The 12,158-nt window shown below is 53.0% G+C and overlaps 1 protein-coding gene across 1 annotated transcript in view; it reads left to right on the top strand.

The window, feature by feature from the left end:
- Positions 1 to 1,460: 1,460 nt before the first annotated feature.
- The window catches only part of UBE2QL1 (ubiquitin conjugating enzyme E2 QL1), a 46,136-nt gene continuing 35,438 nt past the window's right edge, over positions 1,461 to 12,158 (top strand). Inside the window, exon 1 of the mRNA XM_082624166.1 lies at positions 1,461 to 2,266. Coding sequence (XP_082480292.1) covers positions 1,493 to 2,266 — 774 coding nt within the window. The 5' untranslated portion in view covers positions 1,461 to 1,492. The remainder of the gene's footprint in view (positions 2,267 to 12,158) is intronic.

Raw genomic sequence — 12,158 nt, 5'->3', positions numbered from 1 at the left:
TGTTCCAGCTTCTGGGGCCCTGAAGGTGCTTTTTGCTTGAAATTTCACCAGATAAAAATAAGTTTCAATGAGTTAAAGGCAGAAAGGGAGGGGAGGGATGAAAGCGTCCAAGTTGAAGGAGGACCCCCACCCCTTCCGCGGCCAGTCCCGAGGTTACCCGCGGGTAGCAAGGACTCCGGGGCTGCAGAGGGCCCGCCCCGCGCCCTGAGCGCCCGCTGGAGCCAGAGTCGGATGCGTTTCCCCGCAACCTCTTGGAAACGACTCGAAAGCCAGTGCTCCGTGGTCCCTTCCTTCCCCTTTCGGAACGCAGGGACCCCCTGGCGTGGCGGGGAGGAGAGGAGCCGGGCCCGGTCGCAGGGGTGAATTCGCGGAGCGCCATCCTTTAAAGTCGGGACTCGAGGGGTTCTTTAGGGGGTTGCGGGGAGCACGCTTCCCGCATCCTCCTCCCCAGGCCCTGATTCTTTGATCAGTCCTTAGAAGAGCACCGGTTCCGCAGACCCCGGTCCGGGACTGCGGTGTGGACACCAGGCTCCATCTGGTGCACACGGGAATCAATAAACAGGTTGCTTTCCATCCTTCTCCGACGCCCCTTCCCCTCCGGGTTGCTCCCACTAGGTTAAGTGAGGTCGGAGGGTCAGGCCGGGGGCCGAGCCTGGATCCCGGGCAGAAGGACCCGGAGCCTCTGAGACCCTCATTAGCGCGCGCACACACGTGCCCCTTCTCGCCCTGGTCGCCACCCTCGCTCCTCTCCGGCCGGCCGGTCGGCTCCGCGCGGCGCTACCCCGCAGCCCGGCGCGCGCCGATGTCTCCCCCCAGCGGCCGTGCGCGTGTCGCCGCAGGAGCCGGGCGGCTGGCGGGCGGCGGGGGAGCGGCGCGGCGCAGGCAGTCCCGCGGCTCCGCCCCGCGCCCCCCTCCCCGGCCGGCAGGACCGCCCCCTTCGCGCCGCACTCAGCTCAGACTGAGCAGCCGCCTTTGCAATGTCAGCAGCCGCGGCGGCGGCGGCGGCGGTCGGGGTCCCGCGGTAGCGGCCAGCGCAGCACGGCTCGGCGGGCGCGCACGGCGCGAGCCCGCGGCCGCCTCGCTGCCTACGGGGCGCTGCGGACGGCTCGGCGCGCCCCGAGGCGGCGCTCGGACTCGAAGCCAGCCAGGCTGCGGCCGCTCACAAAGGACCGCGGACACCAGGCTCCGGGGGGCTGCGCGCAGGGACCAGCCGGGGGACGGCCCGCCGCGGCGCGTCCCCTCCACGCTTCCCCTCCCCGGGCGGCTGGAGCCCGAGCCAGAGCGGGCCCCGTCATATGACAGCGGCGACCCAGCGGCCGGCGAGCGCGCGTGCTGCCCGCTCGGCTGCGCCACGGCCGCCGGCGCCAGGGGGGGCCCGCGCCGCGCCCCGCTGAGTGGTCGCCGGTCGCTGCCGCCCCGCGCCCCCGCGCCCCGGCTCTCGGGCTCCGGGGGCAGGAGCCGAGGGGAACCCCGCGCCGGCGCCGAGCCTAAAATGGCCACGCTGCTCCGCAAAATCGGGCTCATCCGCCTGCACAACCGGGACACCGAGGACCCCAAGCATCACCACAACCACCGCGGCGGCGGCGGCGGCCAGCAGAGCGCGTCGCTGCGCGGCAAGGGCGGCGCCAAGAGCGGCGGCCACAAGCCGCAGCAGCAGCATCCCGCCGGGGGCGCGGGCGACGCCAGCCCCGGACCCGGCAAGGGCAAGGGCAAGCGCGCGGCGGAGCTGGCCTCGCGCGACAAGCCGCCGCAGCCGGCGGCGGGGGCGGCGAGCGGCGGGGGCCCCCGGGAGCGCGCGGCGGGCGCCAGGGCGGGGCCGGGCCCGGCGGCGGCGGCGGCGGCGGCGGCGGGCGGCAGCCTGGTGCCCGCGGCGCGCCAGCAGCACTGTACGCAGGTGCGCAGCCGGAGGCTCATGAAGGAGCTGCAGGACATCGCGCGCCTCAGCGACCGCTTCATCTCCGTGGAGCTGGTGGACGAGAGCCTCTTCGACTGGAACGTGAAGCTGCACCAGGTGGACAAGGACTCGGTGCTGTGGCAGGACATGAAGGAGACCAACACCGAGTTCATCCTGCTCAACCTCACCTTCCCCGACAACTTCCCCTTCTCGCCGCCCTTCATGCGGGTGCTCAGCCCGCGCCTGGAGAACGGCTACGTGCTGGACGGCGGCGCCATCTGCATGGAGCTGCTCACGCCGCGCGGCTGGTCCAGCGCCTACACCGTGGAGGCCGTCATGCGCCAGTTCGCCGCCAGCCTGGTCAAGGGCCAGGTAAGCGGGGAGGAGGCCGGGGGCGCGCGGGGCTGGCCCCTCGGCCCTCTCGCTCCTGGTGCGCGCGGGGCTGTGTCTCTACCCCAGCCTGCCGAGGGGAGACGTTCCCGGGCGCCTCCGCTTCTCTTCCCTGAGCGTTTTCTTCTCTCCCTACTTTTCCATCCCGTCTCTGCGGGTCTCCCGCTTGTTCCCGGTCGGTCCCCATCTCTCCAGGATACGCTCTCTCCCTGTCCGCACGCCCTCCCCTCTTTTCTCCTCCGCTGCTTCTCCCCTCTGGCTCTGCCCCTCTACCCACTGCCCTGATCTCCTGACCTGCTGTCCCCATGTGCCCCTCCCTTTCCTCCTCCTCCGCCCCCGCCCCAGGCTTCCGCTCTCTCCCCCTCCCCCTCCCTCTCCCGTTGACCCCCTTCTCCTTTTCCTTGGCTTCTCCCCATCTCCTGACCCCACAATCTCCCTGAGGGTGGAACTTCACGTGGACTTAGGAATCTGAGTATCCAGCCCAGTTTATTGCCCCCTTCCCTGCCACACACGCAAAGTTCCCCCCCAACAACAACTCAGGGGGGCTCTGCAGGTGGGGGGCTCTGTAGAGGGCCTGCTGCCTGCTGGTGTATCTGCTCCACTGCTCTGATGCCTCCTGACCAGCATGTAGCGCAAAGGTGAAAATTTTGCTCTTGAGAAATTTCACTGGAGAGGCAGAGGTGTGGTTTGAGTGTGACAAGGCCAGATGCCCTCAAGGAAATGCATGGTTCCTGACTCCTTCCAGGACCATCACCTCCTGGGCAGTTGTTCAAGGTCTTGGTCTCTCTCAGACCTGTTTCTTCCTTGGGTTCCCCCTGCCCCGGGGGGTTAAATTCATTATCAGAACTAAAGATTTTTAACTAAATACTGAAATCAGGGGCAGGCTTGGTGCCTGAATCTTCTCACCTATTGCACCAGACGGCAGCTTTACCAAAAGAAACCCCAGAGAACTTGAGAGCAGAGAATAAATGAATCTTCTGTAATTTGTGCCCCCCGCAGCTGCAGGCATAGGCATGATGGTTTTATCTTCCCACATTATATGTTCCTGATCATGTTCAAGTTGGTTGATGTTTTCCCAAATCGCTACTGAGCATTACTTAATAAAATTATAATTTTATATGGGTGTCCTTTAGATTTATGAAGAATCCCTGTTTTGTTTAGGAGACCCGGAATGACCTCGATTTGATCTTTCTACAGCTAGCATTTCAGAAGCCATCAGTCCCCTGTCACCTGCCTCTGTCCCTTTCAGGGCAGGATCTTTCAGACTAATCAAATAATGCTTGTTCTGCCAATTTCACTAGAGGTGGAGCCCCTGGGATTCCAAGCGAATCGCATTGTGACTCCAGTGGATAAAGGCACTTAATTCTTGACTGAGGTCTGTTGTTACCAAGTACTATCTTGCTAGTCCACCTTTTCTGGGGTTTAGCTTCCGCTTATTTCTCGCGTTCGAAATAAGAGGGACCTGGCGGCTCTAGAAAGGTGAGGTTTAATGCTTTCACATCAGAAATTCACTCTTAAGCCTGTGGTTCAGCGCTGGCTCTGATGTGAAGAGCCTGTGATTCGATACAAGCCACGGGGGTGGGAGAGGGTCCCGGTTTATGTTATTATCAGGATTTATACAAATGATAGGGAAAAATATTTTGCAGAAATGCTTCTGTTATTTTTTCTGAAAGCACTGCTCCTCAGAACTCTCTGGAACACTCTCTTACCTTCTTTCATTCTTCACAGAGATGACTTTGCCTTATAATCACAAAATCATAGCATTTAGATTTGGAAGAGATCCTAGAGGTCACCTCAGCCACAGCCTGCATTTTGAAAGATTTAGGAAAGTAAAGATTTCAAATGAGAACTAAGGACTTTTTTTTTTTAGAAGAGATATATGTCAGTAAGTTAAGTTCCATGTTCACATTAATGCTGTGAATGATAGTTCTCTGGGTGCCCCTGCACTTCTATTAAATTAGGAAGGTCCTTGTGTATATATGTCTTTTCTTTGTAATCCAAATTGAGAGTCTTCATACAGTCAGCAAGTCAGAGACCTTATTGTTGAAAGTAATTATCAGTATTTTTCTTTATTAATTTCAAAATCTTACTTAGTTGAACTCAGGGCCCTCCATCTAGCATATTGTGTTATATCATCTATTCTAAAGTCTAGTTATGAAATGTCTGAAAGGAAGGTGAGCACGCAGCAATTTATAAAAATACCAATTCAATTTCTTTGCACTTTTCATGCTGACTTCAACATCCAAAAGAGAGTTGTGTAGGATATACACAAACAACTCGAAATGCAGTGTAAGAACAGGAGGAATGAGTGTTCATCAGTGTTTCAGGATTCTGTGCAGGAAAGGATCCTAAGAGTGTCTCAGGGCCCTCAGCGTTATGGTGGCTTTCCTGCTTTTGTAAATTTCCTACCTTCAGGTTGTTCATTGCACTTACCGTAGTTACCGAATTATTTCCGTAGTTAAAGGTAGTTAAAGGACTTTGGGAAAGCAATCAAAATGCCTGATTAGGTATTCAAAGAGAACCAAGAGTGCTACCAAACCAATAATTACTTTAAAAGGCAGAACGGTTCCATTCTAGTTACATTCCTCCATCTGTTGGCACTTTCGTTTTTCTTAAGCAATGCAATTAGAAACGGCTCATTTTCCTCTTTCATAACCACTAAGCTTAACTTTCTGAATTGGGGATGTCCTAAGTTGATTTTGTTTCTCTACCTTTAGAGAAATCATAAAATACTTTTAAGGGTTTCATTGGTAAGAAAAGATCTGTTTAACCATTTTGTGTATAGTATTAATGTTTGCGTTTATCTCACGGTGTGACAGATTCAGTCATTTCACGAGATCTTTACCTGATTCTTGGGGCCCGTGTTATCAAAATCTCTCGTGTGCTACCTTATGGATTGTGGTTGTTTTAAATTAACTTAAAAATTTCTTGTATGATATATTCTTTGTAGAGATAATGACATACATACCTTGCCTATTTGTTGATTACCGAATACTCTTTTGACTACAAAGAAACATTTTAGGTAACTCTTGGTTCCTGCAATTAAATGAAAAATCCCCGTACCTGGAAGGGTCCTGCCCAGGCCGGGCGTTCACTGGCGTGTGTACCAGGTCTCTCACCTGGGATGATTGATGATGCGACAGAGACCCTCTCCTTGCAGCTGTGTGAGCAGAAGGCATCCAAAAGTAGCTTGAGGGCGCACTAACTCAGGGTTCTACTTTCACGTCAGTTCGCCTCCTGAGTGTCCCCTTTTTAATTAGTTAGACGTCGCCAGGGGCAGGGAACCAGGTGGCACTTGGAAGACAGTTCCGTACTCCTCCTCTGTCCGCTTAGTGCCAACCAGGCGCCTCAACCCGGCATGAGGACGACGTGGCAGTAACAGCAGCGGCATTTACTGTTTGCTCCATGCCAAGCTCTGGGCCAGCGAAGCGCTTAGGGTGTTAACCTTACCTGATTCTACTGTTTCCGTGGCCACCGTACAGGTGAGGAAACCTCAGCTCCACACGGTCAGGTGAAATGAATGCAGCCTCGTGTTCTAACACTAGCAATGAGTGCGAGGCTCTGAATACCAGTCCACATTAGTAAAAGTCAGCGACGGTGGAGTCACACCCAGGCCACCTGAGCCCCTGGCCGTCTCCAGCCAGTGGTTGGCGGTGACCGGTGTGATCATCATTTGTGTCCACAGAGGACAGGTACACAGTCAGCTGTCAGCAGAAGAATGAAAACAACAGGACTAAACACCTTCAGTTCTTAGTGTTTGAATTAAAAATTGCTAAGCGATTCCGGAACGTGTTTCCTGACAGCACTAGTTTCTGGAATTTTTGAACACAGAAAACTGGCGGATGTTGCCACGTGTCAGTGTGTGATGAAGAAGTAACAGGCTCTGCAGCTCAGCTCTCAGAACCTCTTCCAAAGTATAGGCCTGGAAATAGCTTTTTACTTATGGCTACACAATCTCCAGGTCTTATCAGAAAAAAGTAATGAAGATAAACAGCCTTGTGGGTTCCTCAAGTTTATTGGCTTCTGAACTATTATAAGTCACACAACATTTTTGAAAGCCCTGTGTGAGGGTGCTAGGGCTACTTTCACAAAGTCCCACAGACTGGCGGGCTTCAGCAACAGACATTTACTTCTCACAGTTCCGGAGGCCAGAAGTCTGAGCTCGAGGTGAGAGCGGGGTTGGGCCCTTCTGAGGATGTGCAGAGCATGAGCTCCAGGCCTCTGTCCTTGGCTTGCAGACGGCCGTCTTCTCCCTGTGTCCTCACGTGGTCTTCCCTCTGTGCCTGTCTGTGTCCTAATCTCCCCTCTGGTGGGGACACCAGTTGCATTGGATCAGGGCTCCATCCTAATGACCCCAGTTTAACATGGTCACCTCTGCAAAGACCCTGTCTCCAAATACAGTCACCTTCTGAGGTGCTTGGGAATAGGACTCCAACATATCAATTTATTTATTTTTTAATTTTTTTTGCGGTACACGGGCCTCTCACTGTTGTGGCCTCTCCCATTGCGGAGCGCAGGCTCCAGACGCACAGGGTCAGCGGCCATGGCTCACGGGCCCAGCCGCTCCACGGCATGTGGGATCTTCCCGGACCGGGGCACGAACCTGCGTCCCCTGCATCGGCAGGCAGACGCTCAACCACTGCGCCACCAGGGAAGCCCCATATCAATTTTGAGAGATCACAGTGCAGCCTATAACAAGCCCAAACAGGAATTTCTTAACCAATTCAACCTCTCGTCTCTCTAGAGGCTATTGCTGGTTTGCAAAGTAACATAAATGATGGTTATCTGTGTGAACACAGGACCACACTGGGGAGGGTCTACTTGGAACAGAGAGGTGGTGGCCGCTTTAAAGGGAAGCTGGGAGAACCTAGCGTGTGAACAGTGACAGCCAGGGGGTGGGTCCTGCCGTGTGACTCACCGAGGAGAGTGGATTTGTGGAGGAGTCTTATGAGTCACCGTGTCGTTGTGTCCTGTGCCCATGTGTAGACGATGGAGGTCATTACCACCCAGGATGACTCTGCAGCTTGAGGTCTCCATGTACTCGACTGTTCGGAGAAAAAAATAGCTTGTTCTGGTATCAACTAGGACGAGCAGGAGGATGCAGACAGGACTCTGCACCCTAAAAATAGTGCCGCGCCAACTTGGCAAGCTCCCACGTGCCCGCTCGCTGGTAAGTCTGCTCATCCCAGGGCTGACGGTGCTGTTAATAATAGTGGCTTACTTTACCCAGAGTTGTAAACTTTTGAGAATCTAAAGTTGCAAAAAGAGGATGCAAATGCATTTCGGTTTACTTTTCTGATTTATAGTAGAGGGTGTGAGAGGATTGTTTTCCTTTTTAAGGGTCAGGAGAGTTTGGGGGGGTTGTTTGTTTGTTTAATGGAAAATGCCAACATGAACACTAAGTTGAAGTTCGTTTTAACCCAGAATCCTGCCCTTTCTCATCCTCAGGAAGAGGTGTGTGTGAGTCCCGGTTTAGAAGGAAGGCAGCCTCAGTGGTACCACTCTGGGGACAGCTAAGGAACCAGCCAAATGGCTTTCATGCAGCCTCAGTGGTGCCACTCTGGGGACAGCTAAGGAACCAGCCAAATGGCTTTCATGCAGCCTCAGTGGTACCATTCTGGGGACAGCTAAGGGACCAGCCAACTGGCTTGCATGCAGCCTCAGTGGTACCACTCTGGGGACAGCTAAGGAACCAGCCAAATGGCTTTCATGGTTCTTTTTTTAAGCAGCCACTAATAGTGGGTTCTTTGAGCCACATTTCAAATCTCCTGAATCCTAGATTTTTGCTGTGTTGATAGGGTCGTGGGGAGATGAGGCAGTGGATGGGGACGGGGTAACTCCTTTCCTCTCTTTCCTTTACTTACGGCTACACAATGGCCGGTGGTCCTCAGCCCCAGGTTAATTAGATGCTTCCGGGAACCTTTAAATTATTCCAATGCCAGGCCCTTTCCTCAAAGATTCATACTTCTTGAGGCTAAGATGAGGCCCTGGTAGAGGCCTGTTGGAAAATCTCCTACGTTGATTCTAATGGACAAACCAGGGTTGGAAAAACCACCCTGGACCAGAATTACTCATCACGTCTACCATCTTCGGTACATCCTCCCACCAACAGCCAGAATAGGGAGCTTCAGGTGGTGGTGGATGTAATGAACCCCTTACCTTGCCCCCTCCCACCTTGATTGGACTTACTGTCCTGTGTCCACCCCGACTAGCCCTCTGGAAGCCCTACTTTTGTAGAGGAGGTCATCATACAACCCAGTCCTTCCTCCCTGGACCAAGAGGGAGTGTAAACCCTGAAAAAGGAAATGTGTTCAAGAGAGTTCCTCACCCCCGGATCAGACACAGTTGTGAGGGCTTAGGTGCACGGACCACCCAGAACTGTGGATAATTAGCTAGTCACACAGCACAGGTACTGAGTGTCCACTCTATCAGGCACACACTGGGCACACGTTGGTGAATCAGATTCATGGAAAGTGCCAGCCACGGAGAACTGACTGTCTAGTGGGGATAAAGTGAAACCCACTCACATTTGTCTGTGATGTACCAGGGAGCTCCGCAGTTATCGCTTGCTTAGTATTTCGGTGAGTGCCCAGTCACTGGTGCAAGTGGACTGGACACCTGGCAGTGGCCTGTGGGTGCGCCAGGGACTTGAGAGAGATGGGGTCCTGGGCTCAGCAGGGTCTTCAAAACTTCTGGGTGACATTCCCAGAAGGAATGCTCATGGCAGGAATGCTCATTGTTACGTGATTGTAACACTGAGGGTTAGCCTGTTTCTCTGAGCATAGTTTCACTGCTCATAAATGGGAGGATGAGGCATTTCCCAAAACAGACAAAGGAGTCATTGTAATGGCAGAAGTATTTCCAATAACATCTACGCTTTCCTACCCAAGGAGTCAGCAAACTGAGATGAGGTTTAATTGTTTAATTCCCCATCGTCACACACTTCATTCCAGACCCGTTTGCTGAGGGTCTACCATGACTTGGGCACTGAAGACGCATGGTCTTCATCATTCCCCTGGCGACCTTCCCCCATCCCGTGGGTCACCCCTGGTCCTCTCCGCTAAGGGCAGGAGGACCAAGGCCCCCAGATCGAGAACCTCTGGGGAGGAAGCGGAATTGGGACCAACCAGGTGGCAAAGGCTTGGGAGAGGAGGGCGGGGCGGGAGCGGGGAGCCGGGAGGAGCGGCCGGAAGGTGCCCTTCCCCACCCGGCAGGCCTAGGTGTGGTCAGGCAGCAGACTAACCGGGCCTCCTCGTTCACGTTCCCAAGCCTGCCTTTTCCTCTCCTCCCCGCCCTCCTGCCTCCTCAGAAGCTCGTCATCCCTGCTTGGATTCCTGTGACGCCCCCGCCCAACCTCTCCGTCCTTTCCATCCTCCCTGCTGACACCTTCCTGGGTCCTCTAAGACGCACACCTGGCTTTCTCACACCCTTGGTTATGACGGGGACGGAATACATCCAAGCGCCCAATCGCTGCCCAGCCTGGGTGCAGCTCTTCCACCTTCCACAGCCCCCAGGAAGCCCTTCTCCCAGCAGCCCCTCCAGCCAGGGCACACCAGCAGGTCTCCACGTTTGCTGAGCTCACAGGTCCGCCCCCATCGGGAAAGCACCCCCTCATGCATCAGTCGAGCCCTGCCATCCCTCAGAGCCCCGCCGAGACGTCTTAACTCCTGCAGAGGCCCCGCAATCACTCCCCCAGTAAGGGCATCGGCTCCCTCCCCCGAACGCCTCTGCGTTGTCTGGAAGGTGTTCATTTCTCCTTTCATCCTGCTAGACTGCGTGTACCTATTTACAGCTCTGTTTCCCCTTCCCCTCGCCCAATGCCCAATACATTGTATGTGCAGAACAAATGTGTCCTCTGTGCAGCTCGCTCAACTGCACACACAGCCCATCCCCTCTTCTCGTCCCCATTTGGAATACGGTAAGATTGTGAACGTACCAGGTGCTTATCGTGGGCCAGCTGCTGTGCAAAACGCTTTAGTGGGTCATGTGATTAAATGCTTTCAACAGCCTATGGGGTGAGTGCTGTTATTATTCCCATTTTACAGAGGAGGAAACCAAGGCTCGCTTAGCCTGGGGAAGGCAGAGCCCTGCAAATCTGTGGGTTAGGGTCTTCGGGAAGCCCATTCCTCCAGTGAATGCCTGAAACTAACACAGACGAGCTGCCCACAGTGGCTACTGTGATCCCTCCCCTCACAGGACTGCTTGTTTTTCCTTTGATCACCTTTATAATGTATCCTATGAAGTATTATAATCTTAGAGAGATCATGAAAAACAAAGTTTCTCTAACTGTAGGATCAACCAGTAAAATTACATAAAGCTTAAAGGAGGTTGGCTTAATTCATGTCTAAAACTAATCTAATAAAAAGTGACTTTGAATTCTGCTGGATTGAATTACAGTGATTTCTGTTTTAGTAATTTTATTTAAAAGGGGATCCCGGCATCTGCCTTTTCATAGACAAGAGAGATGGATGCCTCTTGGTTATTCTCGCAGATCCGAGAGAATAATTCCTGCCACCTCTGACCCCAAAGGCCACCCTCAGCATCTGGGGACATCTGAAGACCCCTCCTCAGAATAATGCTTTTAAACGCACAAAATAAAATTCATAGGCTTTCAAAGGAAAACAATCATACTTAGAAATAGTTATTGCTATTTTTAAAAAGTGATGAACTAAAATATGAAATTAAGAAGCATGTCTTTATTAACACATTTAATATCAAGGTCTAGTTACTGTCCTAACTGGACATAGGAAGGAGAACTGATGACATTTCAAGTTGTCTACAACAACTGTCATGATTTTTAAATGTCTGGGGTTTCTGTTGGTGACAAAATCAAGGCAATGCTAAATCTCTGCTTTGTTACTTCCAATCACAGTTAAATGAAGTGCTGGACTACAGTTAGACTTAATGAAAATAAAGACATTTTTTTCCATCTAAGTTTGTGTTCCCTGGGGATGCATGGCCCCAAGAACCCCAAGGTGGTAGATGGCTCTAGGTGTTGACAGCTGTCTTGGGAAAGAACTTAAAGTTTATCATGCAGCTTATGGCCAGAACCTCTGGGAACGAGGTTTAGGAGCCCAACATATAGCTCAGCCCTACCGTGACCTTGTTGGGTGGGTGCCCCCCTCGAGCAGGGGCCGGGCTCTAGTACCCCCCCTCCTCCCCAGCCTGCTTCCCTGCTGGGCACGTAGCCACCTCCCTGAACCTCAGGTGCCTCATCTGAAGATGAGGAGCGTAAACCCACTTCACAGATGTGTCGTGATGCTCAGAGGAAATGATGTGCACAGGTGCATTGCACAGAGGAGGTGATCAATAGATGTTCCTCCTTTTTATAAAAGTAGAATTTTATTGAAATCAATACATAAGAAAAGTATGACCAAAGACTCAGACTTGGGTTTACATTCAACATTCATTACATGAAGGGTTCTGCTTTCATAACTATTAGTATATCAGAGCAATATTGACATCCAGTTGGCTCAAAATTTTTTTATACTTGACCAGAATTTTATAAATATTCACAAAAATCACACGGTAGCCTCCACTTCGCCCTCTCAGAACTGCCACCTCTCCTTGTGGACTCTTGTCATCACCTCTGTGGACTGTCCATCCTCAAGTCATTTTGCACCATCAGGTGTCAATTTCAGATAGTAACCACGATCATGTTATCCACCAAGCACAGATTTGAGAGCTTTTTTTTTTTTTTTTTTTTTTTTTTTTTTGCGGTACGCAGGCCTCTCACTGTTGTGGCCTCTCCCGTTGTGGAGCACAGGCTCCGGACACGCAGGCTCAGCGGCCATGGCTCACAGGCCCAGCCGCTCTGCGGCATGTGGGATCTTCCCGGACGGGGGCACGAACCCACGTCCCCTGCATTGGCAGG

Source organism: Mesoplodon mirus (genome assembly GCF_964341445.2).
Source record: "Mesoplodon mirus genome assembly, chromosome: 5".
Taxonomy (NCBI): domain Eukaryota; kingdom Metazoa; phylum Chordata; class Mammalia; order Artiodactyla; family Ziphiidae; genus Mesoplodon; species Mesoplodon mirus.
This window is presented reverse-complemented; position numbering and strand designations above follow the sequence as displayed.